The sequence below is a fragment of the Molothrus ater genome, chromosome 6, assembly GCF_012460135.2.
Source record: "Molothrus ater isolate BHLD 08-10-18 breed brown headed cowbird chromosome 6, BPBGC_Mater_1.1, whole genome shotgun sequence".
NCBI classification, from domain to species: domain Eukaryota; kingdom Metazoa; phylum Chordata; class Aves; order Passeriformes; family Icteridae; genus Molothrus; species Molothrus ater.
Window position 1 is genome coordinate 60760330 of NC_050483.2, and position 14899 is coordinate 60775228.

The 14899-nt window shown below is 41.5% G+C and overlaps 1 protein-coding gene across 1 annotated transcript in view; it reads left to right on the plus strand.

Annotated features, from left to right (window-relative positions):
- NIN (ninein) overlaps positions 1 to 14899 on the plus strand; it is a 68089-nt gene that overhangs the window by 43561 nt on the left and 9629 nt on the right. Inside the window, exons 19-28 of the mRNA XM_054515251.1 lie at positions 409 to 478; positions 1114 to 1329; positions 1628 to 1741; positions 2885 to 3007; positions 3539 to 3652; positions 4613 to 4759; positions 5533 to 5694; positions 6538 to 6687; positions 7237 to 7335; positions 11259 to 11429. Of these exons, the coding sequence (XP_054371226.1) occupies positions 409 to 478; positions 1114 to 1329; positions 1628 to 1741; positions 2885 to 3007; positions 3539 to 3652; positions 4613 to 4759; positions 5533 to 5694; positions 6538 to 6687; positions 7237 to 7335; positions 11259 to 11429 (1366 nt within the window). The remainder of the gene's footprint in view (positions 1 to 408; positions 479 to 1113; positions 1330 to 1627; positions 1742 to 2884; positions 3008 to 3538; positions 3653 to 4612; positions 4760 to 5532; positions 5695 to 6537; positions 6688 to 7236; positions 7336 to 11258; positions 11430 to 14899) is intronic.

Genomic DNA, 14899 nt, shown 5'->3' on the forward strand with positions numbered 1-14899 from the left:
ACCCACTTGGGGCACCTTGAGAGGTTGAGCACTGGCCCAGCTGATGCAGAACGGGGATGCTGAGCAATAAATAAATAAATATCCACAATTACCATTTCTGGTGGTGTTTAAAAAACCAGCTCATTTTTGGAATCATTAAGGTTGGAAAAGACCTCCAAGATCATCGAGTCCAACCATAACCCAGCACTGCCAAGGCCACCACTGACCTGTGTCCCCAAATGCCACAGGGATTTTCAATCCCTCCAGGGATGGGGACTCCACCACTGCCCTGGGCAGTGAGGAAATCTTTCCTAATACCCAATCCAAACCTCTCCTGGCACAACTTGAGGTGATGTCCCCCTGTGCAATCTTGCAGCTGTGTATATTGATAATTGATTTTAGTGCTAATGAGCTTTTATTTCTCCATAGGCAGAAGATAGAGGCTGTGAGAAAGGAGAAAGTGGCTGTGCAGAAGATGGTGGACAACCTGAAAAAGCAGGTGTGTGGCAGCAGGAAACAAGCACTTTATAAATTTAAATGTTTTGATTACTGTTTTATTGCCTCTTTGGGCAATTGATTTGAGGCTTGCTTGACCTGCTCATAACACAAAAGCAGTAATTGTCCAGCTCACAGGCTTGAGAGCCCTTTCCACAGTCAACTTGGAAAGTTTTCTTGTAGAAAAACAAAGTTTAAATCTTTTGTTTTATAGTTTTTGTGCAGTTCTCTGCAGTAGCCCATGGGAAATAGAGATTGTGATTCAACCTTTACTCATTTCCCATCTGGCTTGGTCTAGGGGTTCTGCCAGTTGTATCCATGTGGCTGCTACTTTTATTTTAGGGGTGGCTTGTTACAATGGATGAAATAAAAGGATTAATTACCTTTAACATCATGCCATCTTGGTATTGCTCAGGAAAATACTTGCTCAAAATAATCAGGATAACCCTCAAAAACCACACCAGCGTGGCAGAGCGTTGGGTGACTGATGTGACTGGTCTCTAATTAAGGCCAATTATGACCAATTATTTGTTTGGAGTCACTGTCAGAGTGAGACTTGTCAGATCTTTAATTACCTTAAGAGAAAGGAAATTCCCAGAATCTCATTCCTGGTGTAAAATCACTGCTGTCCCCACTCAGGTGGCTGATCTGAAGACCAGGAACCAACAGCTGGACTCTGAAAATACAGAACTCAGCCAGAGGAACTCCAAAAGCCAAGCAGATGTGCAGGATCTCAATCAACAGCTGGCATGGGTGCTCAAGCAGAAGGAAAGGGAAGAGGGGAAGTGTACCCTGGAAGAATGGGAAAAGGAGAGGCTGCTGCTGAAAGAGGAGCTGGAGAGCTCCAAAATCGAGGTACAGCATTTCGTAGGACAGTTGGGCTTTGGAATTGGCATCCCTGTCCTGGGATGGGATTTCAAAGCTGAGCTTTGCTAAGTGCTGCCCTAAACACAGCAGCAGCCAAAAGCCAGGAGGGAAAAATGTGCATGTGTGTCTTGAAAACACAGCTTGGTGATGCCAAATGTTTCCCTGCATTTTCCACGTTGTTCATCCAGTGCCATCTCAGCTCTATCCAGTGGCTGCAGCATCCTCAGCTCAACTTTGCTCTGTGAGTCTCCTAAATTGAAATCTGAGCCTTTCATTTTTTTTGCAGTCCTCAAATACGGTGTCATCTTTGGAGATGGATTTGTCAAAAATGAAGGTCCAAGCTCATCTACTGGAGCAGGAGAACCACATCCTCAAGCAGGAGCTGGAGAAGACAAAACAGGTATGGCATCCTCTTGCCCAGAGGAGCTGTGGCTGTTCCTGGATCCCTGGAAGTGTCCAAGGACACCTTGGAGCAGCCTGGGACAGTGGCAGGTGTGTCTGTTTATTCCAGAGAGGTTGGAGCTTGATGACCTTTAAAGGTCCCTTCCAACCCAAACCCTCCTGGGATTCTGTTTGAGTGCATTCAGATTAATTTGCACCAATGGATGAAAATTAAGAGGTGGAAATAGTTGATTTCTTCAAAGAAAGGTTATAAAAGTAAGGTAATGTATCTCCTCTTGAAAGAGTTTCCAGGTGCAACACACAATTCTTCAAATAAGGTTGGGTTCACTTCGATTTTGCCAAAAGATTTTGGGAGTGGTGGATTTACAAAGAGAAGCTTTGGTCAAGATAGAGATTTAAAGCTGTAATTAAGGGATAGATAGGGAAAATGGGATGCACAGGAGGACATTTCCCTGGTTTAACTGGAGATATAACCCATTTTAGCTCCATTTAAGGAGTGAGCTCTTCCAGCATGTCCTGTCAGGGAGAATTCCTGTTACTAAACAGGAGATTTGGGAGATCTGGGAGTCTCACAAGGTCTGAGGATAATTTCCTGGAGAGCTCAGTTATCTCCTGTACAAGCACAGTTCAATTGGCTGTAAATGAATGCTAATAAACACAGATAATGAAGGCTTCAAATGAGGCAGTTCCCTGATTAGGGCTCCACAAAGTCATTTTCTGCACAGTGTAAAACACTCAGTGCTCAGGGTAGATAATGGTCTTAAAAAGCAAAAGCAGCTGAGGCCTATTGAGAAAGGAGGGGATTGTGGCTGGAGTGTAATTACAGAGGTGGAATGAGGAAGGGCAGGGATAAAGCACTGGGGCACTTGGGACAAGGATTGGAACTCAGCAGTGCAGTGGTTTTCCCTCTCTGTGTTTGGTGATTTCTATGGGATATTATGGAAAAATCCTTCCCTGTGAGGGTGGGGAGGGCCTGGAAGTGTCCAAGGACACCTTGGAGCAACCTGGGATAGTGGAAGGTGCCCCTGCTTATGGCCTTTAAAGGTCCCTTCCATCCCAAACCATTTGGGCATCCCCTGATTTTCCTGCCAAAATCAGTGACAGCACAAAAGTGCAGCTCTGAGGGGTTTGTTTCCCACAGCTGCCCAGATGCCCTGATCTTGCTGACCTTCAAAATGAAGTTGCAAGTTTGATCACTAAAAATGAAAAGCTGCAGAAGGAGAAAGAAGCCCTGAGTGAGGAACTGAACAGATGCATTGAAAAGGTAAGAAAGGAAAATCCTCATCACTGTGTGCTGTAAAAGGCTGTTAAAATTCCTATATCTGTATCACCATAACCTATGGTTATGATAACTTCTCTGGATGCTTTTTCCCTCACCCTCGAGCCAGATAAAGGCTTTGTTGCCACCTCCTGGATTGTTTTTTTCCTAGCTGGTCTTAGAGAGGAAAGCTTCAGTTCTGGAGCACAGCTTTGCTGTAATTTGATTATGTAGAAAATTCCAAACATTGCAAGGAAGAGAGGCCTGGATGTAAATCCTGCAGCAGGACAAGGGAGACAGTGTTCTTGGGCTTTTATTGCATCTCTAACCTACTGTAACTCTGAACTGGAGCAGAGCACTCTGCTCACTGCAAATAATAATCCCATTGTGTGGAAACTCAGGGAGCTGAGGGGCTTTTTGCTTTCCTGCATTTTCCTTCCTTGCTTAGCTTTGACTCCCTCTGGGGTAACCCTTGAAGTGAAATGGAGTCAGAAAGCAAATTCCTGAGTGAGGATTCCTGGTGTAATGTCATTGCAGGTAGCTCGGGTCAGCTGCCTCGAGAGTGCAATGGGCAGCTTGAAGCAGGAGCAGAAATCCTGGGAGCAGCAGAGTCAGGCACTGAAAGCACAGCTCAGCCTCTCCCAGGACAAGGTATGAAACACTGATTTATGGCCTAGCCCTGATGAAAGCACTTTGATCATCTCCTGTAGTGCTTTTGCTCCTGCAAGGCCCCTCCTGATGCCATGCAGCTGAGAATGGCTGCTTGAGGGGCTTTCACAGAGATGTTCTTAGAGGACAAAAGGAAACTTGTTAAACACAAGGAAGGGTTTTTCTCTCTACAGCCAAGCTACTTTTGCCAATTCCCTCTGCCTGGTGATTCCTAAAATGCTGCAGAGACTCTGCTGTTGCTCCTCTGTCCTGGTGCAGGCTCATCCTTCCCCAGGCAGGGATGGGATCAAGTGGTTCCCTGCTTGGCTGAGCATTTCTGGAGCAGGAAGAAGAAACAATTCAAGGGAAAGCTTCTTTCCAGGATATCTCAGTGAATGCTCAGGGCTGGAAGATGTTTCTGGTGAATGCAGCATTGTGGCTCTATTCAAAGTGGGTGGCTGGGAGCTTGGAACAGGAAGTTGGAAAATCATTTGGAATTATAGAGTTTTAAGGATAGAAAATCCTTATAAGATTGAGTCCAACCATTCCCCCAGCACTACCCAGGCCACCACTGCCCCATGTCCCCAGGTGCCACATCCACCCAGCTTTTAAATCCCTTCAGGGATGGGGACTGCACCACTGCCTTGGGCAGATGTGCCAATGCTCAAAAATCCTTTCCACGAGGAAATTTTCCCTAATATCCAATCCAAACCTCCTCTGACACACCTTGAGGCTGTTTCCTCATCCTGTCCCTTGTTCCCTGGGAGCAGAGCCTGACCCTTCAGCTCCACCTTCCTGTCAGGGACTTGTGGAGAGCAATAAACTCAATTTGACATTTTCAAAGGAGGAAATCAACGTTTTAACTTCACTCCTTCCATCAGAGATCCTAAACACCTGGGATACCTGATCCACACGGGGAATCCTGATCCAGCAAAAGCCAAACTGTGCTCTTGCTCTTTCCAGGTTCAGAGCCTCAGTGAAACTCTGCAGAGCACCAACCTCCAAATGTCCCGGCTGAAATCCGACCTGCAGCTGACGCAGCAGGAGAAGGAGAGTCTGAAACGAGAAGTGATGGCACTGCACAAACAGCTGCAGAGCACCAGTGAAAAGGTAAAGGCTTCAGGCATCTCAGGGAGTAGCTGGAATTAGTGGATAGTGGACATAATGTGGTTTTAAGCTGTTTTTTAAAAAATGTATTTTAAGTGTTGAATGTGGACAGGCAATGATCAGTCCCCCTCTCCCGAGTCTCCATTCTTCCCTAAAAGAAACCTTTTGCCAATAAAACCCCCAAATCTGTGGACAATGCATTAATTTGCACCTATTAACTATAAAAATTAAACCAGTCATTGGCAGAGGAGGTAATTTTCAGTGCAACTTGGGTTTGAAAGTACAGAATCACACCAACCTCTCAGCTAATGAGGATTTGTAACTGAAGGAGGTTGTAGACAGCAGTCCTGGGATTGCTGTTATGAATTCAGTCACTAATTTGGCTTGTTTGCCATGTAATTAAGGAATATTTAATGTCCACGTGGAAAAGAGACTCAGAATTGTACAACAGGAGCTAAATTACAGCTATTAGTGCATAATATAGAATACTGAGTTCTGTTTGGCTCTAAGGAGAGCACAAATTGCCTTTTTTGTGTTGCTGAACTCTGTGCACTCCTTGTGCACACAGCTATTATCCATGGTTTTAGTAGAGGGAAGCACCTGGGATTTGCACATTGGATTTCTTAAGGGAAAACAGTGAGTGGGCTGGGAGGGAGATGGGAATGCTGCAACTTTGGAGCCTGCACTTACTGAAAATCCACCTAAACCCCACCTGAATAGAGCAAATGTCTGCTTCTTTGTTGAAGGCCTAACCCTGCAATTCTGTCTGTCTTAAGAACCTGGTTCTGGAAGTGGCTGTGCCTCCCTCAGGGCTGCAGGAGCAGCAGGGGCCCATCCCCTGGGATGAGCAGGAGCAGAGGCTGCTCAGGCAGGACAACGAGAGGCTGCAGAGGGAAGTGCAGAGCACAAAAACAGACCTGGCTCACTCCAGGGAAAAGGTAACCTGGGCAGGCTGGGAGATCACAGCAGGGCTGGGCTGGGGGATCTGCAGGGCACTCAGACCCCTTTGCACAGATCACAATCCAAGCAGGGATTGAACATCTGAGACTCCACAACACTCTCAGGATATTTCTCTTCTTTAAAAGACAATCCTGGTAGCCTTTGTCCAAGATTTCAGTCCAACTTCAAGTTACCAAAAAAATTCTTAATATTCCTAACGTTCTTCTTGTGGAATTTCTCCAGAGAATGAGACTCCACAACACTGTCAGGATATTTCTCTTCTTTAAAAGATAATCCTGGTAATTCTTGTCCAACCCTGGTAATTCTCTGGAGGTCACTCAGACCCTTTTGCATAGATCACAATCCAAGCAGGGATTGAACATCTGAGACTCCACAACACTCTCAGGATATTTCTCTTCTTTAAGAGACAATCCTGGTAGCCCTTGTCAAAGATTTCAGTCCAACTTCAAGTTAACAAAAAGATTCTTAATATTCCTAACATTCTTCTTGTGCAATTTCTTGGCTTGCAGTATCAAGTGGATTATGGGGAGGGCAAAGGGAAAGAAGGCCAAGATGTCAGAAATATCCCAGAATTGCCCAGAGAAGCTGTGGCTGCTCCTTTATCCCTGGAAATGTCCAAGGCCAGCTTGGACAGGACTTGGAGCAGCCTGGGATAATGGGAGGTGTCCCTGCCAAGGCAGGGGTGGGATGGGTTGGGATTTAAGGTCCTTTTCCACCCAAACCACCCTGAGATTCTGTGAGCCCAAAATCAGCTGGTATTTTAAATAAAGTGGAACTATCTGGAACATCTTTTGCCATTTGTTCATCTCCCATCTCCTCAGATCCGACAGCTGGAGTCCACAATCCTCTCCCTAAAGCACCAAAAGCATCAAAGCCAGGCAGGGATTGTCAAAGCCATGGAGCAGGAGAAGCTGAGCTTGAAGAGGGAGTGTGAGCAGCTTCAGAAGGAGCTGTCATCCGCAAACAGGAAGGTGAGTTTTGGGTGGTGAACACACAAATCAGTCCATTCCATCTCTCAGAAGCTCAAGGGGTTTTGAAATATCCCTTGAAACAGAAAGCTGTATCTGAAGTGTTGAACATGGACAGGCAGTGAGCAGTCCCTCCCTTGAGTCTCCATTCTTCCCTAGAATAAACTTTCTGCCAACAAAACCCCCAAATCTGTGGACAATGCATTAATTTGCACCTATCAACTATAAAAATTAAACCAGACATGGACAGAGGAGCTAATTTTCAGTGCAGCTTGGGTTTGAAAGGTACAGAATTACACCAGCCTCTCAGCTAAGGTAACTTTCTTCTTCTGCTGTGGATTTTGTGCTCTTTGCCTCTCACAAATCTGTGTCTGAAGGAGCTGACAGGGCTCTGCATCTGCTGTGAGACAGCTCCTGCAGCAAAGCACTTTTCCAAATATTCCTGATTTTTAGACTTGAGTTGTCTTGGTATTCAATGGTTCCTGGGGGGGGGGGGAAACAGATAAAAGGAGAAATTGCTGCTTTTCTAAGGAAACTTTTTGTCTCTGATAGATCAGTCAGATGAATTCTCTTGAACGTGAACTGGAGAGCAGCTCAGAAAATGAAGGGCTGAGAAAAAAGCAAGTCAAGCTGGATGATCAGTTAATGGAGGTATTTTCAATCAGTGTTGACTGTGGGCCTTTATCACTGTTTTATTGAATTTATTTTCTTTTAAAACAACTTATGGATGTGCAGCAACAGAGGAAAGTAATTGAATCTAGAAGAATGGACCTCTCCTCTTTCATGACCGAGTTGTGTGGCAAACATCCTGCTCTCTGAAGCATGTTTTGTTTAGTCATAATTCACATATGGCTTCAGATGGAAAATCAAACAGCAAAGAAATTTGTTTCTGTACTTGAGGCAAGGCTGACACTTCCCCTTTTCTTCCTAAAACATGTCACCTCAAATTTCCTATCTAATATTTGTGTGATGCTGCTCTTAATGTAGAAACCTGTTCTTATTTCCTCTGTGAATAATTTGCTGAATTTAAGCTTAATATTATCTAAATAGTGAAAAAAATAGCAATTTACACAGTTTACTCTTAATTTAAAGGCACAAGTGAAAACTTTAGTGGAGATTCTTCCCAAAGCTGCTGTAAAAGTTCTGCTGGAGATGGATCATCAAAATTTAGGAGTTCTTGTTTATAGGAATGGACAATTTAATTGTGTTTAGTGCATCCCATAAGGTCAGCCCAGACCTCCAAGCTCTCTCTCAGTTGTCTTGCCTAAATTTGATGTCCTGGATTTGAGTTTAAAACATAATATTAAAAAAAAACCAAAAAAACCTACAATTTTGACTTGTTCCATAAGTCAAAGCATCTTTTAGATGAGGCTTCTGTAACACTTTATAGATGGCTTCATGTTTTCCACCAAATGGGAGCCATTAGGCTGAAAATCCTATGTAATTAGTAATAAAACTGTAAAAAACCTAATTAGGAAAGATGAGATTTTGACAAGTTAATGAAAAGACTGTTTCTGTTCCCTGTGAATTTATTTACATAGTTTTAATTAAGCTTTGGGAGAATGCCAAACACCCAAACCCACAAACACCCAGCCAGGGATTGCCTTTTCTCCTGAAATGTGAATTTCAACCATGCAGGATTTTGTTCTTCCAGGTAACCTTTTCCCAGCAGGTGTGTGCAGCGTTCACTCAGTGATTTGTGGTTTCTAACTCTCTCTTTTGTGCCTGTTCTCCTTTTGTCCATGGCTAACCTGGCTAGAGCTCAGTGGTTGGAGCTAGCAGAGAAGGGGGCAGTTCTCTCTCTGAAATAGTGTGTGAAGGTAGAGAAATCATTTTTCATGTACCCTCATAGCATGGAAAAACTCATTTTTTTAAAATTCATTTTAATGAATTCATTTTTTTAATGAATTTTTTTTTCTTTTTATTCCATGCATCTCTTAAGTAAAGAAGCCACTATTCATTTCAATGTCAATTTTGGAACAGTGCACAGGTTCTTGGTGGTTTGTGCTGTGCACTGTGGCTCTGTACCCTCAGGAGCTGTGTGTTCCTGAGGGGTTGCCATGAAAATGGAGAGAAATCCCCCAAAATTCCCAATTCTTTTGGAATTTTAATTCCAAAAGAATTAAAATTGGGAGTGGGAGAATGAAAAGTGGCTTCCTGCTCCCCCATTGCCTGTGAGGCTTGAAGGTGTTTGCATGTTTACTCCTGCACGAGACTGTCCAATGTTTCCTGAAATTAATTAATTTCTCATCCCACTTGGCATCATCCTGATGGTTTAGCAAGCTCATGATTGTTCCATTTTCTTCCACAGATGAATCCAGCAGGGCTATATTGTTCCCATTGTTGTTTCATTAGTAATTATTTTTAAGATGCTGTTAGCACTAATTGACTGTTTCCTCATTAGTTACTTGTGTGCTTCACAACATGACAGGAATCCTGAAAGAAATCCCACCAAAAGCTCATTATTTTCACTGTTTATATTGTCAGGGAAAGAACAGCTCCTTTACAGACAAAAAGAACCCCTAAATAGCTTTTAAAAGCACAAATAGTTTTATTTTCAAGCATTTATAAACCTATGTTCTGTTTACCTGGACCAGCAGAGATAGGGGTGGTAACAGGGCCAGAAGAGCTGCAGCATTGTGAAAAATATTTACAGTTAGAGATGAAGTCAGTAACTGAAATATTATCCAAATGGATAATTTTGCCAGTTGTGAAAGGGAATTAAAATCAGCTGTGAAAGGAAAGCTAAAATCACCTAGATAATCTTATACACCTTTTCCTAAGGGAACAGAGGAATGGTTTTAAGGTAACAGGACCTTTATGGTCCTGGTTTTTTCTTTCTTTATGGGAAGAAATTATTAATTCTACACAAATTCCAGCTGAAAATGAGTTTGTTTGACCCATCAGGGATTTTTACTGTCCACTTCTGGTCCTTTTTAGTATAATTAACTCTTCCAGCTGTGAGTTACTTACCTGGGTTTTGCTTTAGTCTGGAAAAATTCTAAATTATTCCATGTGACTGGCTTAGCTCTTAATATCTCCACAGTTAGGAGTGAATATTAGGAAGTATCTGTAGGGTGTTATATACTGAATTTTGAGGGTAATAGCAGAGATAAATGTTCCTTAAAGACTGGAAATAATCAGCACAATAATCAGCACAACTTCAGCCTTCCCCTTGAAATGGGAAATTATTGCTACTTAAAGCTCCCCAATTAAACTTTGATAAGAATTCATCCAAAATTCAGTGATTTTATAATTCAGGCCTGAAATGATGAATCAAAGCCCAGCTTCCTTTGTGTGAAATTCCATCTTTTGTCACCTCTATCACCAAGTCCAGCCTTGTTTCCCTTGCACATAAAAAATCTGGGAGCTGCTCCTGGGTAGCCCTGGCAGAGGGAACAGGTGCTGATTTTGGGATTTTGGGGTTTTCAGGGGCTCCTGGGGAGCTCTGGCAGAGAGAACAGGTGCTGATTTTGGGATTTTGGGGTTTTCAGGTGCTCCTGGGTAGCCCTGGCAGAGGGAGCTGGTGCTGATTTTGGGGTTTGGGGTTTTGCAGAAGCTCTGGAGCAGGTGCTGATGTTGGGATTTGGGGTTTTTCAGGAGCTCCTGGCGCAGAGGGAGCAGGTGCTGATGTTGGATTTTGGGGTTTTGCAGATGCTCTGGCGCAGAGGGAGCAGGTGCTGATGTTGGGATTTTGCAGATGCTCCTGGAGCAGAGGGAGCTGGTGCTGATTTTGGGCTTCGGGGTTTTTCAGGAGCTCTGGAGCAGGTGCTGATGTTGGGATTTGGGGTTTTGCAGAAGCTCTGGAGCAGAAGGAGCAGGTGCTGATGTTGGATTTTGGGGTTTTGCAGATGCTCCTGGCACAGAGGGAGCAGGTGCTGATGTTGGATTTTGGGGTTTTGCAGATGCTCTGGGGCAGAGGGAGCAGGTGCTGATGTTGGATTTTGGGGTTTTGCACATGCTCCTGGAGCAGAGGGAGCAGGTGCTGATGTTGGATTTTGGGGTTTTGCAGATGCTCCTGGAGCAGAGGGAGCAGGTGCTGATGTTGGATTTTGGGGTTTTGCAGATGCTCCCGGCGCAGAGGGAGCAGGGGCTGATGTTGGATTTTGGGGTTTTTCAGGAGCTCCTGGAGCAGAGGGAGCAGGGGCTGATGTTGGATTTTGGGGTTTTGCAGATGCTCCTGGAGCAGAGGGGGCAGGTGCTGATGTTGGGATTTGGGGTTTTGCAGATGCTCTGGGGCAGGTGCTGATGTTGGATTTTGGGGTTTTGCAGATGCTCTGGGGCAGGTGCTGATATTGGATTTTGGGGTTTTGCAGATGCTCTGGAGCAGAGGGAGCAGGTGCTGATATTGGATTTTGGGGTTTTGCAGATGCTCCTGGAGCAGAGGGAGCAGGTGCTGATGTTGGATTTTGGGGTTTTGCAGATGCTCTGGGGCAGGTGCTGATGTTGGATTTTGGGTTTTGCAGATGCTCCTGGAGCAGAGGGAGCAGGTGCTGATGTTGGATTTTGGGGTTTTTCAGGAGCTCCTGGAGCAGAGGGAGCAGGGGCTGATGTTGGATTTTGGGGTTTTGCAGATGCTCCAGGCCAGGGGGATGCATAGCCAGAGCTCCCAGCAGCAAGGCTGTGCCACGGTGCCCAGGGAACAATTCCTGCAGCTCCAGCAGCAGCTGCTGCAGGCAGAGAGGAGGAGTCAGCACCTCCAGGAAGAGCTCCAGAGCAGACCCTCGGGGACAAACATGCAGCAGGTAAGGCCCTCTCGCCTTGAAAGTGAAAATTTTAAAGGATTTGGTTTGGTTGTCTTGGGGTTTTTTGTTTGGTTTTTGTTTCTTATTCTGGTGAGATCCGTTCTCTGTTTATGCCAGTTCAAAAGTGAAGTTTCATGGCAGCAAGGATGTGTGTAAAAATGCTGGTTGGTGTGGTCAGCATCAGCCAGAGCTTTGTTCTCAAGTCCTCTTTATTTTTTTTGAGATCAAACCCCTCCCATCCACACTTAACTGGCTTTTCTCCTTCTGCTCCATGTGCAGTAAGTGTTTATAGAGGCTTTTTTCTTGTTGTTTCTTTACCTAATGACCCTGTCTAGAGCTATTATTTTTAAAATACACCACACCAAATATTGCACAGGCATCCATCACATAAAATCCTAATTTGGGCTGTTGCTGTCACACGGAATTGTGTCAATTGTAGCAGAGCAGAACACAAATTAATCCTTTTTTTCTAAGGTTTTTTCTAATCCTTTTTCTTCCTGATTTGGCCACGAGACAAGACACTGTTACTGTTGTACAGAAACTTCAACATTTCTGAGGGAAAACCAATTCCAAGGAAGGTTAATTCATCCACTCACTTTTAGTGTTAATTTTTTACCTTGTAAAACTGAATTCTAGGCAATAAAAAGGTTTACATCTGCCATATAAAAATTTCCAAATGATCTTTTTCTTCAAACTAATTGGATCTCTAAATGTCTCAAGCTTTGGCTCAGGCCAAATAATGTCTTAAAATAATATTCCAGCTTTACCTTGTGAGAAAAGGTAAGGTAAAGTTTAAGTAACCTAAATTTATATTTAGTATTTTACCTATTTTAGATTAGGTATTTATTTAGATTTACACTTAGATAAATAAATTAGATTAAATACTATTTGTTATTTATTCATCTGGTAGCAGGAAAAAAAGACCCCCCCTTATATTTTAAATTTGGATTGCAGTTATACTTAATAATAATAATAATAATAATAATAATAATAATAATAATAATAATACCAAGACTTTGAAGCTTAAAAATCTCTGAATGTGGGAATAGGTATTCCAGAAAAAAAGGTATTATGGAGAGAGTATAGGCAGAGTAACCAGTTTTTAAAGTATCCAAAACTTGGAGTAAAATTTTTTTTTTGAGAAAGGTATAAAATCAAAATGTTTTATTAAAAAAACAAAAGCCAATCATTTCAGGTTAAGTAGAAATAAATTGATTATAAGGTTCCTTTTCAGAAGTGCATCACCACAGGCTGATGTAGTTGTTCCCATACCATGGGGAGCAAAATGTGCAGTTTAATTTAAAAATCAATCAAAGCCATATTGCAGCAGTGGCAAATGGAATGTGCTGGGATTGCATTAGGAGTGATGAGTTTGTAATTTAGATTTTGGAACAATCTGCAAACGAGTCCTGTCCTGGAACTTGCAGTTCTAGAGAGGAATTGCTCCTGCATTTCCTGGAAAAGCTTTGGGAATTTAAAAATACTTAGAGAGGCTTTAAAAATATGTGCTGTCAATGCACTAACACACTTAATCCTTTTAATTTTTTTCCTTAAAATGAGTGCATATTCTGCTTTATAACACCCTTTTTTTTTACTACATAACTTTCTAAATCATTATTAAAAACCTGCACTTTTAAACAAAGCCAGATTGATTTGTCTCCACTTTACGAGCACCTCCTGCTTGAATCTCTGTTGATTTTTCTTTGCCATCCTGGTTTTTAGGGTTTAACATTTAGTTGAGCTCATGTCCCTTTTGATGTCCCCTTTAGCACCCTGAAAACTTCCATGCTAATCCCTCTCCATCATCCTCTCACCAGTGAGTACAAGGTCAGGCTGTCTCCATGTGTAAAATAAATAATTCAGTTTTGCTGCTTTGCTTTTTGCAGCTTTTTAGCTCCTGTCTAATGAGGCATCCAAAGTTTCCCCCCCCTTTTTTTTTTGTTTTAATGGAATTATTTTGTGTTTATCCTGCTTTGCAGTTTTCATTGCTTTTTGATCCTGGTTGTCTGTGGTTTTTTCATTCATTTTACGGTCAGGCCTGAGTTATTCTCACCCAAAGGCTGCTGGTCCATATTGAAATTTCACTAAATTAAATAAAAATTATAACTCCTGAGCTGTTTGTACTGTGTTGACCTGCCTGGACTCTCCTGAATTTCCAGTGATTGTTTCTGCTGTGTCCAGTGCTGTGATTACCTCATATCCCTTTCTCAATAACTAAATTTGGGAGCCTGGTAATTACCCAATATTTCCCAAAGCTTGCTTAGCACTGATTAATATTTGAGTTGCTCAGTTCCCCCTTTGTACAGCTCTTTATTTCAAATTTCATGGCACCTCTGACCAGCTGCTTCTTCACTCTGAGGGAAAAGCAACAAGGTTTGACATAGAAATGCAAAGTTTTCAAAGGAGGGCCAGTTTGGCTACGTTTTTCCCAAATGCTTGGCAATCTGAGATTTAATATATATTTTTTAATATATATAGATATTATATTTATATATAAGTATTTGGCTACATTTTTTCCCAAATGTATATATATTTATATATAATGTTTGGCTATATTTTTCCCAAATTTTTGTCAATCTGTGAGGTTATATATATATATATATATTTAAATATATATCCATTATATTTATATGTAATTGGCTACATTTTTCCCAATTGCTTGCAGTCTGTGAGGTTTTATATATATATATAAAATATATGTAATGTTTGGCTACATTTTCCCCAAATGCTTGGCAATCTGTCAGGTTTTATATATATATTTTAAATATCTATATTAAATAGATATATAATGTTTGGATACAATTTTCCCAAACACTTGGCAATCTGTATGGATATATTTTAAATATCTATACATTATAATATCTAAATATTTAAATATCTATGTATTAATGTCTGGATACATTTTCCCAAACGCTTGGCAATCTGTATGGATATATTTTAAATATCTCTATATTACAATAGCTATATATTTAAATATCTATGTATTATATTTGTATATAATGTCTGGATACATTTTTTCCAAATGCTTGGCAATCTGTGAGATTTTACAGATAGATTTTAAACATCTAAATATTATAATACCTATATATTTAAATATCTATATATTGTATTTATATATAATATCTGGATACATTTTTCCCAAAAGCTTGGCAATCTGTGAGGTATTTCTTATATATATATATATATCTATATCGATATATGTAATATTTATATATAATATCTGGATACATTTTTCCCAAAAGCTTGGCAATCTGTGAGGTATTTTTATATATATTTATAGATAAAATATATATATATCAATATAGGTAATATTTATATATAATGTCTGGATACATTTTTCCCAAAAGCTTGGCAATCTGTAAGGTATTTTTTATATATATATATATAGATAACATATATATATATATATATCAATATAGGTAATATTTATATATAATGTCTGGATACATTTTTTGCAAAAGCTTGGCAAT